The following is an 18,684-nucleotide window of genomic DNA, read 5'->3' as shown; positions in this document are numbered from 1 at the left end:
AAAATTTTGAATCACTATAACTAACTTCAAACAAACTTCCATCCCTCACAGTCGTGTCTACTCTGACTAAGGTCTATGAAGAGAGCAGCATGAAGCCACATATAATCTACAGTAGCAGATTTGGAGCAGAAGCCAAAAACAGGACAAATATTGACTCACCTTGCAGTGCAGTGTTGCTGTTGTGATGGACAGGTTTGGGAGGGGGCACTGGTGGCTGTTTAGGAGCAGTAGGGGCAGTAGGGGCCGCAGGGGTGGAGTGGGCAGGAATAGCGGGCGGGGTGGAGTGGGCAGGAATGGCAGGCGGGGTGGAATGGGCAGGAATGGCAGGCAAGGTGGAGAGGGTGGGAACAGTGGGCGGGATTTCACGGTCTCCTGTTGTTACTGGGGGAATGGGATTAGTGCGGGAGGAGTCGTCTACATTTAAAGACACAGTCCGAGGAGGAGGTTTAGCAATGGGGGGAGCAGCGGATGACGATGCTGATGAAGATGACGATGATGACGAAGAGGAGGGGGGTGAGGATGGGACTGGAGCAAGCTCTGAGGAGGAGGAAGCAGCCATCAGCCATTTGGGAGGGAGAATGGCCTGCTTATTGGGTGGCTGTGACTCTTTAGTGAAGGTACTTGCAGGTTTGGGCTCAGGAACAAATCGCACACCCAGTGATCCTAATGGTGAGCACAAGACACATGCACAAACATACATAAACACAGCTAACAAAATACACACAAGTGCACAGCACAGTCACAACAGCAGGCACAAGTACATCAGGCATAGCATGTTAACAGTGGCGGTGAGGTGCAGGAGCACTTTAAAGACCACATTAACCAAAAAATGGGAGATTTTTGGCTTTTATTTCAACTTTTAAACAACATACATGGGATGAACCCATCAATATTTCCCACCTCAACGGTTTCAATTGTTAAAATCCCAAAACTGGAATCTAGCTGGTTCATGGGGTCTTTTACACCATTGTGCTTTGAGCAAAACTTCAGCCACACAGTGAGCAACTGCATATCTTTTCTCTCTCTCACTCCCCACCCAAAATAGAATTGCATGAATTGTATGGTCAAACTCTTGAAACTCTTTGGTACAGCTAAGCTGTTTCTCGAGAACCTAATATAAGCTGCTTTGAAGAGCTCAAGTAAATGTATTTGTGGCACAGACACTACTGTAATTGTATCCTGACAGCAAAAACAAGACACCATACTGACATCTATTACAATCACATTAATTTGAAAAACAGGTTGAAGCGCTAATGAAAGATCATGTGTGCTAAAAAAAAAAAACTTGTATGATGTTTTACAGACATTTACAGGGCTTGGATATATTGAACTATCATTTAACTATCAGTTCTGATCTTAGATGGTGTTCACACTGTTGTGAAAAAACAAAAACAGATTTGGACCACTTTTGCCTATTGCCTGAACGTAGCCTAATCACGCTGCAACAGTTTGAGCCTGTCTACACCAGAGGTGTCCAATCCTGATCCTGAAAGGGATGCTTTCCTGCAGAGTTCATGTCCAACACACCTGGCTGGAAGTTTCTAGCGATATGTAAGACCTCGATTAGCTGGTTCAGGTGTGTATAATTAGGGCTAAGCTAGGGTGCGTCACAATGAATAAGTATATCTGTACACAAATTCAGGCACTGGTAAGGGCAGTAAGGACCCTGGCTCACTACACATTGAGACACTGATGACATGATCCAGAGACATAATGTCCTCACTGTACAACAGCTACTGGTATATATGAAAAACAGCAGAACTGATATCTTTCTGACATTAATTTTTAATGTTATTTATGATATTTAATGTTATTTATGATTATGATAAATGCTTATTACATATACATGCAACAACATTACAGCCATAAATAAATAATAAATGTTTGCTAGATTATGTTCATTACTTGTCTAGCGATGCGTTTAAGCTGAAATATAATTCAATAATCGTTTGCATTTTAAAAGACATCTATCGCGTGTCATTATGTGTAGTGAGTTGGCTCACGTGAGCTGTGTTTCGCGCTTCAGAACTTTCATTAAGGGGACATAGTGAGCATCAATGCTCCCTGGTTTTCATAGTGCATTGTGGGACTTAGGGAGCAAACATTTCAGTGCACCGGTGGGATTTCGCGATTGAGACATTTAAAATGGCTGACTCCTTCATCAGTGCCCTGACTACTGAACTAGGGAGCTGATTAAGACGCACCACTAAACTCTAGCTAGGTAGTGGCCCTCCAGGTCCAGAATTAGACACCCCAGGTCTACACTGAATGCTTCAAAGCTTAAGATGGAAGTAGCATAAGTGCACCACATCCAGTGTGACAGTATTTCTTTTTAGCCCTATATTTATGTGAATATTAAAATGAGTCCTCTAGTAAACCTCACAGTTTTTGGTGATGCCTTCATTCAATGTTATGAGACCACAAATCTATTGTCATGAATGAAGCAAGCTGGGTGGGAATTTTACCTGTTCGTGCCCTTGATTCTTCCTCTGCAGGTGTGTATCGTGGCAGTGTGCTGCTCTGGATGGCCTCCGATACCGGCCGCAACTTCGGTCCAATGTCAGATGAGCTCTTCTGAAGAATGTGCCGCATGTCCTGTTCTGACTGAGGCCTGACTAGTTTCCCATCAGACACCTGTTTCATAGGTTCTGGTCTCCTGACATCTCTCCTTTCTCTGTCATCTTTTCGATCTTTTTCCTCACGTCTATCCCGTTCCTCTCTTCTTTCCCTGTCTTCCCTCCTTTCAATCAGCTCCTTTCGCTCTCGATCGTCTGCCCTCTCGGGCTCATCTCGCCTTTCATGATCTTCTTTCCTGTCTCGTGGCTGTTTCCTGTCCCTGCTCTCCCTCCAGTCTTTTTCTTCCCGTTTTTCTCTGTCATTCCTCCTCTCTTTCTCACGTTCATCTCGCTCACCTCTTCCATGCGAGTCCTCTTTATCCGGCTTCCTATCTCGTCTGTCTCTATCATCTCTACGTTCAGCCTTTACATCCTTGTCATCTTTTCTATCCCTTCGTTCTCTGTCCCTACCCGCCTTCTCGTCCCGGTCGTCCCGCCGATATCGTCCCTCCTCCTGTCCTTGTTTCTCTCTTGGTAACGATCCTGCACGTCTTTCCAAGTCCGACTCTAGTCGGCTGCGTCGTTCCGTTTCAGGTGGTAACCGTGTTCGAGCGTCCACATCCAGCGGCTGACGGTTGCGACTGACATCGGAAGGTGCTCTGTTGCGCCGCTCCGGTTCAGGTGCGAGGCTATTCCTCTGTTCTTCTCCGTGTGGTCGTGAAGATGGTGCCTTAACTTCTGATCCTGTGTCTGACCTGCGTTCTCCAGGTAGTTGAGCAGTGTGGCCATTCTTTACTGGAGGAGCTTTATGATTCACGTTATTACTCTCTGAAACAGATATGGGTAATGGATTGAGACAGAAACCAACAGAACAAAGAAAAAACAAAAACAAGATGTTTCATGTGTATATGTCAAAATAGGAAAGAAAAGAATAATCGCAATTTTTTACATTATTTTAAATGAAAATTCAGCACATAATACATAAAAATATGACCGGTACATGTTTATGAAAGAAAGAATCTGATAAAACCTTTGGTTGCCCTTTAGTGAACCATTGACCCTGCTAGTTTGCCATACCATTCTCTGGGATATCCTTAAGTAACCCTCGCTCTATCAGCTCCTCCCTAGGTTTCCTCATCGAAATCTTCCTCTCCAGCACTAATCATTCAGAAAGAGAGCAGATATGCACATTAATCTCTCAAGCAGCAGGTTTTGCAAGATTTATTTTAGGGAATACTTTCATTTGCAATGCTTTGGAAAGTTGCATTGGTAGTGTATGCTACTACTAGTGTAGAAGAAAAAAAAAATCACTGTTTTGTATAAAATGCATATAGGATACTGTTACCTCAAAAGTTAAACAATTGCCTATTTTTTTTTTTTTTTTTTTTATTACCCCATTTCCAAAATCTTTTAATATAAATCACAAAATAATAGAAAAATGGCAAAAGTCTTAAAAAAAAAAATTACAATGTCAAATTAGTAACAAGTTTAGTAACAAATCAAAACATATCACTGTAACTTCCCAAAAAAAGGTTCATATCAGATTTCGGTTTCAACAGTATTAACATTATATGACAGTAATTATGCAGTTTTACTGTCACAAATCAGACAAGAAAAGTACCTTCTGATGTTTCCTTGAACTTTTCACTGCTTCTCTTCTTTCTCCACTTCCAAGGTTTGAAGATCTTGCCCAGGTTGGAGAACTTGCCCTTGCCCTTTGCCGAAGGGGTTCCTGCTCCTGGATGTGCTCCATCACTCTCTGGCATACTATGATCGACTTCATCGTCTGGGGAGGAGGAGGAAAGAGAGAAAAGTCATTTCCAGGCCTGTAACTGGGTGTCCATTTTAATTTTTTTTGCAGATTTTGTACTTTCATCAGGTATTTAATTAAAAAAATAATAATAATTACAATGGCTAATTCTAATGTTGTGCATAGGTATGTAGTCAAATACTGATAAACAAACATGTAGCATTTTATATTAATACAATTTACAGCAGAATGCATTTTATATTTTAAATTTGATTCGTTTTTTGAAACATCATTTTTAGTAACATAATTTTAAACAGTTTTTAGTAATACACTTTCTATACAGTACGTATACAACTCAGAAAAACGTATCTATGCCAGAATTACTTCGGTTAATTAAGATAAAATGACTAATGCATGACCTCTTGTGGATTTTTAGGGGCCAAGCACCGAAGGTTCGTAGGCACTTTTTGTAATAATTAGTGTTCCTATTATTATATTATATATTATATTATATTATATTATATTATATTATATTATATTATATTATATTATTATATTAACGTTATAAATATAAATATATATACAATGTTTTTTTACAGATTTCTTTAAAAGGGTTTAAAGGGGGGGCGCGACGAAAAAAAGTTTGAGAACCACTGGCGTACACTAACGTCACTGGTAGTTCCTAAAGTGCTGGTGTAGACCCTACTCTGAAATAGGAGCTAAATTAGTTCCTCCAAAAGGAGTTCCTATAACTAAAATTGTTCCTAGTTCCTGCGGTGCGAACACGCCAAAATTCGGGTACTTCTGCCAGTAGTTTTAGGAACTATGAAAAGGTTCCTCCGGTGCGAAAGCCCCTTATGCCAGCCCACAGAACCGCTTGCTGGAAAGTTGGTTTGATTTTCACAAAAAATTTGCTGAGATCATCTTCAGACCATGTCAGCCAAAAGCTTTGTGATTGACCAAACAGTTCTCGAACAGATCAACAAATTTTGATGGCATGGTGCCAAGCTGATTCTGATGCTGTAACAACGCTTTGCCAAATTGACACCAAACTTTTTGTGTGTCATTGTCTTTTCACACTGACCACACAACATCAATTCAGTTACAGCGCCACCTATTGGTCAAAAGCGACAAGCGATTTTAATATAACGTGATTGTATTCGTTATTTTCAGCCATTTTGACTAAAATAAACTAAAAATATATTTAATTACTCGTTGTTGCAGTTGCTCTGAAGCTCAAAGCCATGCTTGCATAAATTATTGTGCTTTCTTTTGTGCTTGGTCCTGATAATTGCTGCTTGCAGCTATATTTATTTAGAAAAGATGGAATTATTTTCAACAAAATGCATAATGAACTCGGTGATATATTAAACCCAAAAGTGTAAGAACACTCTACATTGAATCCAACAACAAAATCACACTACAGAAAGTCACCATGGCTCTTTTACATGGTAACATAATACCCGCTGCACTGTGTTCACAGCAAAAGGAAAAGGAAACTGACTCCGTATATCACGATATGATTCAGTATATACTTAACACAATAACTGTAATTCCCTAAATATTTATAGTCTAAGATAACACAGTGTGACTGTAATATGTTGCTAAAATAGATTGACACAATTACAATCATTTCAACATCCTAATGAGTCACATTTACAAGTAACAACAGTGGGTAGAGATTCAGAAAAGTTATATGGATACTGAAACTCTGACTCAAACAAGCCATGAGAGCACTGTGATTTACAAGACGTCAAACAGTTTTGCATGCAGTGACACCCAGTTGAGGTTTACAAAACTTTTCTATTAAACCCAGTACCTGTAGCCATAAGAACAGGTCACATTGTGCAGTGTAGAAGGATGTGCTTCAGTTTCACTTTAACATAATACAATATCTAGATCTAATCATAGCACATCAAGCCAACTGGCCAGTTTCATGGTATTTCAAAACATCCCACAGGAATCTAAAAGGTGCCACCTTTTGAATGTGCATTTCAGAAATATAAATATAATTGGCATATAAAGATTAACTATAACCACATATCTATTCCCCCCTGCTTGTTTAATTAATGCTGATGTTCAGCAATTATGGTAAAATAGATCGCTAAAGAAGTGTTCCAGGTTGTTAAAGTCTATTGACAGCATTGTAGGGCATTTATATTTGTATAATTTGTATAATTCCTAAATTAGTACAATGTGTTAATAATGTGTAAAAAACTGAAGTTTAAAAAAAAAATTGATAATAAGATCAAATTAAAATAAGATTAATACATGTTTTGTCACAAATGCATTTCATTAAGTTCAATCCACTTAAATTTGTAAAATTAAAGTTAACAATAGTTTTGTTTTGTATTACATCAATAATTTTTATCAATATGACTGGATACCAGATTTCTAGTACCCAGTATGTTTTGCATGAGACTGAATGCAGAGAGGTAAAATCTAAAATTAAGTGTCATTAAGCCCGTTTTTGGTCCGTGACTCGAATTTATGTATTTCAATGGCAACACTATCAACACCGAAATGAATCTGCAGCAGTCAGGTGGTACAGGTCAGTGCTCTTTAAGTTGTTTATGTTCAATATTATTGTAATGTTATGTGCTTTTAGACATGAGATAGTTTAACACCTTCTCTTGTGACGCATTTGTTTGTTCCCTGCTGTGTGTGTTTATGTGTTTTGGAGGAGCCTTGGCTTTGGAGAGCACTCTGAATGGATCTAGCTTGATATTGCTAGCCTCTCCGAAAATTGCCTACCCTACATGTATTTTATGAAATTTTTTCATACAATTTTTATTAAAAAAAATGAGATAAATTATTTATATGGCGGTATATGGCAGTTTCCCCTGTGGTATCAAAAATGGTATGCAATATCGATATTTCAAGGTATCGTATCAAAATTAGAAATTCCAGTATCGTGACTGTTGTCTGACTGTTGACTGTTGTTAGTGTTCTAAATACAAACATAATTAAATCCTCTTGATGTTTCCTCCCTTACACTTGCTCCATAGATTGCACAGTACATGAAATTTTTCCTTTGTTTGAATAAAAATGTTGTAACAAGAAAGAGAAGGCTGTGCAAATGATGTCTATAAAGCAAGAATAATGTATTGAGAGAGAGAGAGAGAGAGAGAGAGAGAGAGAGAGAGAGAGAGAGAGAGAGAGAGAGAGAGAGAGAGAGAGAGAGAGAGAGAGAGAGAGAAAGAGAAACCGTTAAACTGGTCTGGAGACACAAGACAAGGCAAGGCAAGGCAAGGCAAGGCAAGTTGTGTATGACACATGGGGAGGTTTGGAATGTTTATGGGTTTTGGCAGCTCCATTGGCACAGATGCCGCTAACTGATTAAGCAAGTGTTTGACAGCATACAGACCTAGTTTACTTCACTCAAATGGGATTTTCCAACGAAAACACTTTAAACAAGGGTACACAAATCTTCAAATCAAAAACTACACGCTCCTCTTATGAAGGTCTAGCTTTGACAACGTCACGACATGGCGGTGTTACAATAACCTCCCACTGAGCAATAAAGACACATAATTAGCACACAGATTTGGCTGATAGGCAAAATGCAGAGATCCAATCATCTGTCCAGACCACAAGCTCTTAATGTCACATACTCATCATGAGATAAACACTGTCTGTGATGTCTCTCTACAAGATAACTGTATTTTTACATTTTCTGAGTAAAATGTAAAAAAAAAAAAGAAGAAAAAAAGTGATAGGCCTACTTGCCAGAGAAAAAGTAACCACCGCTAGACTGTTCTGGTTTGTTGCCAGGGCATTGCTGTGTGGTTGCTAAAGGTGTAATGTATATTGTTTCGTGAAAATTTATATATGTCATCCACGTCCAAGCCCTTCAACTATTTTTTTTTATTTATTTATTTTTATGTACCACTCATTTTTTAATTCATTTATTCTGCAACTTTTCCCATGAAATCAATGCAGATAAATGGAATAGCCTCTAAATTTTGACTGGGGGTCTACTTACTGCTTAATGGAAAAACACACTGTCCTCATGTTGATTGGAAAAAGAAGGGCACGGTGACAAGAGAAAACAATGTGACTTGTTGTCATGGCGCCATGACCTTGACAAAATGGAATAATAAAGTAATCAAAGTGAACGTCGCATAATAAGAGCACAGGCCACAATATACCCAACAACCCCAAGCACTGATCTTCACCTGACACACACACACACCTCAATCAACGCTTCTATGAAGCACTGCCTCACACTCAATGAGCTCTTTGTTTCAGGAAGGCTGCACATTCCTCTCATATCAGTGACAAACGTGAGAATCGGATCAGTGTCGACTGTTCTGAAAACACTGAGCGTAATATACAGCTATGTTAATGGTAGAGGTAGGACTTCACACAAGGACATCAAGGACACTGCTTAGTGTATAAATAAACACAGAGGTCAATGGGAGAAGTGAACAAGCTTGTAATGATCAAACATTAAGTGAGAGGAAACTAGTGAAGAGTATTGTGCAAACAGAAGATTCACGGCAACACCTTAAAACAACATGACAAGTCATCAGGAGGTGAAAAACTACTGAAAAACTGGTGGTTATTTGAAACCTAATAATACAACTTTTTAAAAATGTGTTTGAAAGAAGCCTCGTGCCCACCAAGGCTGCATTTATTTGATCAAAAATACAAGAACAACAGTAATTTTGTGAAATATTATTGCAATTTAAAGATCTTGTGATGGCAAACTGGTGATCATCAGTTTTCAGAACCACATGATCCTTCAGAAATCATTCTAATATGCTGATTTGCACTGTATTACAATAAGCCCCTTTCACACAGCGCGTTGATCCCGGGAAATTGCCGTAAAATTGCTAGAGTGCCTTCTGTGCGAATGCAAACACGTCCCGGGATTGATGCCGGGATGGGGACTAGAAACATTGCTGGGATGGGGACTAGAAACATTGCTGGGATCAGTCCCGGAACGCGTCCTGTGTTAACAAAAGCCAGGACCAATGCCGTAAGGGGTATTTTAGTGTACGACCGAGTCCGAATTTCGAACCACGCTTGAGCGCAGATCATTAGTAAACTTAAGATGCTGCGTAAAAAAATCCACCAAGTGCACCACTACAATGGAAAGAGCGGTAGCGGAAGATTAGACTGGCCTTTCTACAGCACATCCTGATGTCACGTGCCTTTACGGGATGTGTGAGAACGCACTCATTCCGGAAAATCACTAGCAGTGTGAATGAACCAAAATCAAACGATCCCGGGACAAATCCCGGGACACATTATCCGTGTATTTTCCGGAATCTCTGTGAAAGGGGCTATATATATATATATATATATATATAGCGAAATATTTTTTGTAGAAACCATGACTAGGATTCTTTGATGAATAGGAAGTTCAAAAGAACAGCATTTATTTGAAATGGAAAACTTTCGTAACATTATAAATGTTGTTCACTTTCGATTAATTTTCACTTTCAATTAATTTTAAGCATTATTGATGAATACAATTAAAATTTATTTTAAAACAAAATAACAAAATACAGACAGATAAAATAAAATAGAATTGCAACAAAAATAAATTTGTAATATGGTATTTTGACTGTTAAAAGTATTTTATGGATATATTTGGAATGAAATACAAGAATGCTGCATACTATTAAAACGTTTAAAAATCATTATGTGAAACATTTCAAACAGTACAATATTACGGTAACATGACCTCAGTTTAACTATGTGAGTGTCTAGTTATTAACTGCATCAATTTGCATCAAATAAAATCAATTCGTGTAATATACCCAGTTTTTGTCAATCCCTTCAAAAAAAAAACCAAAAAAACTTATTTCCAGTTAATTCAATACACCTATACATGCATGAAGAAAATGTGCATGCCATGCACCATATAAACACTATAAACAGCAGAAACAGTACTAAACTATTCAGAAAATAAGACCTCCTTAACAACAAAATTGTTCAAATCATTCATAAAACCATTCTCATGTAAACTAAAGCATTCAATACATTTATGTAAGAATAGATTTATGAATGAGGCCCAGAGCCTCTATTTGTCCGTCTTGTCTTAAAACACGTAGTAAAGGAAGGGCAAGGCTGCATGTTGGGTTCGAATTCATAATGCTGCAATTTATACGGTTGGAAAACAGCGTAACAACAAACCACTTGAGTCAGCCTGAATCAATAGGCAGCACAAACAGGTTTTCTCCTTTAACACTGCTGCACACAACTCCTCGATCAAACACATGGTCATACATGATTAAAACGATCCAATATAAAGACTGCTATAGAGAGCAACAGGCAGTTACAGCGAAGCACGTTCTTATATAATCTCGTAAGGTCTCATACTAAAGGAAGCGTGCCTGACAGAAACATGAGAATGTCCAATTGCACAACCGCCAAATTCCATCAGTGTACATTGACCTGCCCCTGCCTGTCTCTTACTCCTTCCTTCATGTGAAACAAACGTACACCTGCAATAATTCAGACTAGCACAGTTGGCATCTGTACAGAGTATGCTTAAGCAATATCATCTGATCACCTCCAGCGTAAAAACCGAAACAGGTCTGGCACTGCTTACAAACCAAACATAAGACACCATACAAAAGTTTCTGGATCAACATTCTGTCCAAAATCCAGCTGTAACACACCTGTTATGTAGGTAAGATTTGGGTTTAAAGTCTGAGTACTTGCTCCTTGTCCCATAATCTTGCCCTGTACCCCCAAGTCCCGTGTGCCCCGTCCTCTGCCAGTCCCGGGGCCAGCGGCAGGGAGGGCAAAACACAGTTCCACTATTCTCGGCGAGCAGGTACTCTCGCTCTGTAATCCTAGAAGTTTGTGCTCACGCTCGCCGTTTCGTCCCTCCTTCGTACTTCACAACTTCTGTTTTGGTGGTTTGCTTGCTCTTAGTCAACAACTCATGAAGGTCCCTCCCTCTCAGCAGCCCTGACTTCATAAATAACATACGTTGCTTGTCTGAAGTATGTCAGCTGGCCAGGATGCCAGTCATTCCCGGTGGCAGATTTTTCGGAGCCGAAGTTCACAGAGGGAAACTCTGGAGGGACCAGAGGAGGTAGGAGCCAGTCTCTGCCTCTGTTGCTACACACCTTCATTTCCCAAAATGCATTAGACGGTGCAGTGTAACCAGAGAGTGGCTGCAACCTGAGATGGGGCGAGGTGGAGCCCTTGACTGGCAGGAAGTGACATCATAGAAGGCTCCAATTACAGTGAGCGAGACAGATAGTGAGTTGGCGTCACGGGCTGATTATTTATGTGTGTGTGGCCATGAAATGAAGACCATTCACAGTATACTTACATTGATGCTGAGCACCTAGGCGTAACCAAAGTGGGAGGTAAAATTCCAGACAATTATGCTGATGAGAACTTAAATTAAGAAATACAGTGTTGCAATGTGGTTGGTATAGTCTTACTCTCCTCCACATGATTTTCAATAAACTGTACTAGTTAGTAATTTCAGTGAATGTAAGTAAAAGTTAGTTCTCCTCAGGTTTACACATCATACAGAGTGAAAAGTAACCATACAGGTGAGATTCATCATATTAACTATATAAAGTTTAACTACTGTTTACAGGAGCCATAAGGCCATGCATTATCATTTTATTCTTTCTTGTTTTCTCATGATTTTCAACAAACCAAAACAGTTGTTTTCTCATGATCACAACTTAGGTTTTTATTGCATTTTAATCAAATATAAATTAAGCATTGGTGAGCATAGGAGACTTCTTTCAAAAACATTAAAACATAATAAAAAAAAACGTATGTGAACATTGAGAACATTATGATTTAACCTCATGTAAATCCCTCTGGAAAAGGGAGTTCTCCACACAGGACATGATGTGGCTAGTGTTATCGTTACGTGTGGGAGTCTGGGATCAGAGACAAGAGCTCTGGGACTAGGAGGAGAGAAAAGCAAGGCTGGCTGTGTTTAGTGCCAGTCAGAGCCAGGAGAGAGAGTGTGTGAGTGTGTTTGGATAAAAATCAAAGCTGTCAGGAGACAAAAGCCAGACAAGTGTTGAATGAACTAAGATAGATAAAACTGGATCATTAAATGGGATACAACTTAATGTTGGACATAAAATGCTCTTAGTTTATAAACCATTTTTTAAATATCTATTAAAAGATCTCCCAAATATCCCACTAATAATGACAGAAATAAGACTTTACGGGTCTGCATTTTAGATAAACATAGCAGACAGCTTTATTCTGCCAGTGGAGCATGTTGACAGCACTGCCTTTTAAAACAGTTAAGACAGCGTACAACTGCAAAACTTTCCCATAATCAGTTTAAACTGAAAAAGACAAAATTTGATTTATTTTTATTTAAATTCATAAGAATAATTTCTTAAGATAAAAGATAATTCTGCATTTGAAATTCCCCTTTAGAAATATCTACCATCACTCTGGTTCCCTCAACAAAAAGCCATTAATATTTTTCCATTGGCTTTTGGATAATTGCACAAAATAAGCTCTGTGACAAAAGTCAATGATTGTTTTGTTCCTCAAGATAATATTCACAAATGGACATAACTTTTATGAATTTTGAAGCCTAAATACAATCGCCAGTAGTAAAAAGCTACAGTTAGGCCTAAGCAACACCACGGTCATATTACTTCACCACAACTAAGAGAACTTCAGAAAACTCTTTCAATCTAAAAGAAAAAGAAAATTCTCACTGTATAAAATTTGACATGCATCTCTTTGGGATTTGTTTTAATGTTTAAAGATGTTTTAATTGATTCCACAGTTTTCATTTTTTTTTTTTTTTTTTTTTTTATAAATGTGCCTCCAGAAACTCCCAGGGCCCTATCATACATCCAGCACAATGCAGCGCCAGGCGCGACGCAAGTGTTTTTTGATTGTTTCAGCCTGACGCAGTTATCATTTTCATGTCCTGCTGTTTTGTTGTTTAAACAGCAAATACATTTGCACCCATTTGTGCGCTGGTCTGAAATGAGGTGTGTTCAGGCACATTGTTGGTGCATTGCTATTTTGAGGCAACTGAAATAGACTGCGCCATTGACTTTAGACCAGGTTTTTGTTGGTCAATGGCACAGTCTATTTCAGTTGTAACATTTATTTTTTTGTTATTTAAAGAGCGCGTTAGCAATGTGCGCCAATAGGCGGGTCCACAACACGCATACACTTTGTCCTGTAGATGGTCTGCTTGTGTGTGAACCCTGCGCACAATCAGATCCGTTTCCTCGCTAGAGAACCATTAAGTTTTTCCGCTTGCAAATTCTGCCTTGTAAATAGCGAATCCGAAATGAAGTGGTTTTCAGAAGTGGTTTTATTTACACAAACCAAATGATTTTCTTAAGCTGACTGTTCTTGAACATCTGCATTCATGTCTCAGAAGTTCTGAAAAAAAAGTCATAGAATAATTCAATGGAATCCGAACAATTACGATTCTCTTTCAGAGTATGGCAATACCAAGAGATTTCCAACAAGATCATGGGTTCGATTCTCTTGGAACACATCTACCAACTGTAATAATGTAACAACCCGATAAGGCAAATTCACTGTGCATCTCATGTCATTAAGGGCAAAATATGTATGTTTTTTTGTATTAAAATATCCAAAAACCACTAGCACAATGTTATATATTTTATTGACTTGTGTACATTATTCCAAATGTTTTCAAAAACGTTTAAATCCAGAGAAATCCACTATTTTAACCAGGCCCGTGTCATTGCGTCGCCTGACAATCTTGTCATATCTGCACTACCCTTGATTTCCGTAAAAACCATGGAAACACCAAAAACACTTTAATAATATATTATGTGCTTTATAAGACAACTGTTTGGGTACCTTTCAACAGAAAACTAATCATTGTTTTATAGCTCAATACGGTTAGTCTTATCGTTTAAATCTCGTTTCCTTGATTTACCATGAGTAACATGTTAATACCATGCCTCAGAGACAACACTATTTTGCAGCTAACTTAGCAAAATCAGAAAGACCTTTATTTGTAGTAACAGTATTTTCTCCACCATACGAAATATTTTAAAATTAATTGCATGCCATTTAGCAATCCAGCTTTTAATATGATATTCTAATATCGATATAGCTTACTAAAGTGTACAAAAAGTGTCATATCAGCCACTGAGCGAACACAGATTAACGTTAGCCTATAACATAACTTTCAACACACTCAAATGTATTTTAGTATGATTTTTTTGACCAAGTAGAACAGCGCTGCGTTACCCCATAATTCTAATTTGTCAAATAAAGTGATCTCTATGAGTAGTAATTCAGCACTCACGACTATAAAATAATGTGAATTTAATAGGGGTGTGACGAGATTTCTCGTAGAGTGAAAAGTTTCCGTCATCACCATGACGGAGCATGAGGGAAATTAGCAAAGAATATGCCACCGCTACATTCACATTACATTACAGTGCCCACCACTGTCGTTTTGCGGTTTAAAAAAAAAAAAAAAAAAAACATTGTAAACTATTGTAAACGTCTGCTCTGCTCATCTAGCACGAGTTGCAGTCTCACACAGTGCAGCAGGAATCAGTTCACTGATTGCGTGACGATGGCGAAGGATTCGTTGCACAACAGAGTGTGTGATAAATATCTTATCTTGTAGATTGTGCGCTCAGCACCACCGCTCCCTATACACAGAATACGTGTGATCGCAAATACGAAAGTAAGGCTGAAAGTGAAAGTAAAATCTAGCTCTCTGATGCACACAAATTAGTCTGCATAATAGCCTGTCTTCAAATATCAAACCTATCTCTGGACTGTTGGTGGCTTTGGTCTCTGTTTGCACTTTGAATACTGAGAGATTAGGCTTACTTTGATAATGGTTGCACTTGCACTTATTGTTTGCACTTAATAAGACTAAGAAAAAACTTATTTATTTTTGTTATTTGTACTGTTTTTTTTTTTCTTTCTTTTTTTTCTCTGTTTGTGGAAAGGAATTAGGAGGTCACACACAGCCTCAATCAAAGTTCTGGAAGCTCATAATTCATGTACAGTAATGTCTGAAGAGACTCTGAAATCATACAGGAGAGAAGCCAGTCAGTTGAGTTTGTGGCAAAACCTTTTACAGTGCTTGTATGCTGTTGTCTTTCAATGTATTTGATCATTCATACTCATAAAGTAGGCTAGAACTGAAATAACATTCATTACAAGATTATTAGTTAAAACATTTCAAAATGCACCTGCAGACTATTTAAGCATAATAAAAAGTAAAGTAAAATGTACCAGGCCCTGCCCTGCTTAATACCACAGTAACGTAAATAAAACTATAATACATTAGCTCACCCATGAACATGATTTCTGCCTGAGTCCCGTTGAATTGTTTTCCATAGGCAGGAATGATTCCACGCTCATTCACAGCGTCATCAAGCTACACCTTTGTTATTATTTTGAATAAGCGACCTTTAGTGGCTAAACTTACATACTGTGCCTTTAATAGATGTGAGAGAAACTTGTAGGCTATATGACAGTAAACAGGCCTAATTCAAAGCCTAATAAGCTCTACTGTTCTACAGTTACAAAAACATAAACTGTAAAGCAGATACAGGCTGACAGCACACATTTACACTAGCTCTACATATGGCCTCTTGCTTGCAGCAAAAGCCAAATGACTTACACCAGTGCCACCTGAAGGACACAGTGTGTTATTGAAATCCAATTAAATTCATTCAACTATATAAAGCAATTCATCTAAACATTAATCATTAACCCAAAAGCACAAAAACTAGTAAATAAAATAAAACGTCCCATTCAAGGTGGCCATATTTGCAACACATAGCCTATTTGTCAGTCTCAACATTCTTAATGGCTATGAATTTTAAACATTAATTTTGGTTCCATACAGTGTGTACATTGGCATTACTACATGGATATATTGTACTAGTACTTTTTAGTATTTCCAAGATTGTATTTCCAGCTAAAGCAACTATTGCAATCAATATATAACAGTACCTTTGATATACAATGACTGTGATACAGAATTGTTCGTACTGCTCACCCCACTCTGAATTGCTTTGGCTAGTTGTTCTTTTGATACACTGATGTGAGGCTTTAGATGCATTCAGTTCATTGTGCTGCTCGACTGCTGACTCACTGGACATTAGCATAATTACAATGATGGAAGACCAGTGAAACCGTCGAGGTGAAGAGGAGCATTTAAAAACATCAACACATGGGGTGAATTCCCTATGGCATTTTTGCACAAGTAAAGGACATTACAGGAAGGAAAACAATTAAAGGGCATGCAAAGTATACTTACAGTACCATGGTGTCTTGGAGGAAGCAAATTGGCTTTTAACAGAGTTCCCACATCTTTGGACCAAAAAATTTCCATGTCCTTTTCAGTAATTTGTGATCAGTAGATGAGAATTTTTAATAATTATTTTGCTTCAGACCAATTCGTTAAGTCATTCAGACTGATTTGTGAACCCGTGTGACTAATTAAAAAGATGATTGAAGGAACAATTTGTTTAAAAATTAAATATCATGACATGCAAGAAAATTGTCCTCATAAGAGCAATTGGTAGTTAATGAAATATTCTAGATCAGAACATAAATAGAAAAATTTAAATCTGGAAATCTGACTTTTCCAGATCTAGAAAACATCTTAAAAGATTTCCAGGTCTTCTATGATCGTGGGAACCCCGCTTTTATAATCACATGATGTGTCCTTGCAAAGCGTTTCCTATGAGGAATTAAGGAAGGAGATCCTGGGCCGGATGGGGCTGTCACCAATCAGCGCCGCCCAACTCTTCAACGAGTGGACCTTCGACCTGCGGCAGCCGGCCCGGGCTCAAGCAGCTAGCCTCTCCCGCCTCGGCCAGCACTGGTTACTGGCCAGGGGTCCCACCGTACACCAGGTAGCGGAGCGTGTAGTGGTCGACCGCATTCTGCGGGCCCTTCCCCGCCCGCTTCGTCAGGCAGCCGGTATGCGGAACCCAGCCAATGTGGACGAGCTGGTCGAGGCCATTGAGCTGGCGGAGGCCACCCAACACCGGGAGGTTGGGGAGAGAGTGCCGCCGTTTCCCCGAAGGGTGGTTCAGGAGCGGCACACGCCAGAGGGCACCCAGCGACCGGTTCATTTTTAGGGCTCTTTCATACACACGGCGCAATGCGGCACCAGGCGCAACGCAAGTGTTCTTTGATGGTTTCAGCCCGACGCAGTTATCATTTTCATGGGCTTGCGCCATGGCGGATTCGCTATTTACATGGCGGAATTTGCAAGCCGAAAGACTAAACGCTTCTCCAGAAAGGAAACGGATCTACTCGTGCACAAGGTTAAAGCGCACAAGCAGACCATCTATGGGACAAGCCGGATTCCACCATATCTTTATGTACACAATAATAATCCTTTACATTGTAATCCTTTTATTTTTAATATTTGGCATGTTTGTGTGCTGCTGGCTGTGCATCCCATGTGTAATAAGCAGAGTGTATGCACGTTGTGCACCCGCCTAAAGGCGCATATTACTAATCCGCCCTTTAAATAACAAAAAAATAAATTTTTTGTTGGTCAATGGCGCGGTCTTTTTCAGTTGCCTCAAAATAGCAAAGCACCAACAATGCGCCTGAACACGCCTTGTTTTTTTGTTTTTTTTTTAAGAGCAGCACACCCATGGGCAAACAGATGGGCGCAAATGCATTTGCTATTTAAACAACGTGGCTCAGGACGTGAAAATGATAACTGCGTTGGGCTGAAACTATCAAAGAACACTTGGTGCCGCATTGCACCGTGTGTATGAAAGAGCCCTAAAAATTAACCATCTAAAAAATGATATATCGTGCATCCCTAGTAGCCACCATTTTAATCCCGCGTGTAATGCAGCTCACGGTCACCGAACGTGTCATTGATTGATCATGTAAAACTCCGGACAAGTTTTTAACGCGTCTTGACTGCCATACAGCCTGACATTTATGACAACTGATCTTACAGTGTGACATGCCTTACAGCGATGATCATGTTCGTACAGTCTGACAAGCAACAATCGTAAAGGATTATTATAAATCGCACAGTGTGCACCTGGCTTTAGTTGGTATTTATTCTCTTTAGCATGCAGTGTGAAGTATTTCAAACGGTTCCCTGATCATTCAGATTAAATTTCAGTAAGTGAAGAACAAATTTATACTCCAGTGCATTATGTATTATCTGGTAGTGTGGGTTTCCAGGAAATGCATGTACTTGCTGGATCTCTGCTTCTACTACCTTGTATTGTTCAGCACGTTATTTTTTTAAACAGACGTCGATGTCGTGATCTGGATTTAAAAACAGATCGATCGTAAGGTAATAATTATGCATTTCTTAGCTGGCAAGCATTCAGTGAAGTGCTTGTTGCCCATGATTGTGTTAAGTCAATGTTTTTAGTTCTAATATTCCAACCGACAGCGAGC

General features: G+C 39.0%; 1 protein-coding gene across 7 annotated transcripts in view; it reads right to left on the bottom strand.

The window, feature by feature from the left end:
• The window catches only part of phactr4a (phosphatase and actin regulator 4a), a 65,258-nt gene that overhangs the window by 17,802 nt on the left and 28,772 nt on the right, over positions 1-18,684 (bottom strand). For 2 of the 7 annotated variants that reach the window (XM_084132055.1, XM_084132057.1), the window contains exons 1-5: positions 10,941-11,417; positions 4,177-4,341; positions 3,633-3,713; positions 2,466-3,383; positions 160-663 (exon numbers count right to left, since the gene is read on the bottom strand). In XM_084132055.1, coding sequence (XP_083988181.1) covers positions 160-663; positions 2,466-3,383; positions 3,633-3,713; positions 4,177-4,341; positions 10,941-10,995 — 1,723 coding nt within the window. In that variant the 5' untranslated portion in view covers positions 10,996-11,417. Of the gene's footprint in view, positions 1-159; positions 664-2,465; positions 3,384-3,632; positions 3,714-4,176; positions 4,342-10,940; positions 11,418-18,684 lie in introns of those variants that run through there. The other 5 variants (XM_084132056.1, XM_084132058.1, XM_084132059.1 and 2 more) reach the window with 3 other exon arrangements.

This window comes from Abramis brama (assembly GCF_963993115.1).
Source record: "Abramis brama genome assembly, chromosome: 12".
Lineage (NCBI taxonomy): Eukaryota > Metazoa > Chordata > Actinopteri > Cypriniformes > Leuciscidae > Abramis > Abramis brama.
The sequence above is the reverse complement of the archived record's forward strand: the minus strand, read 5'-3'. Positions and strand labels throughout refer to the sequence as shown.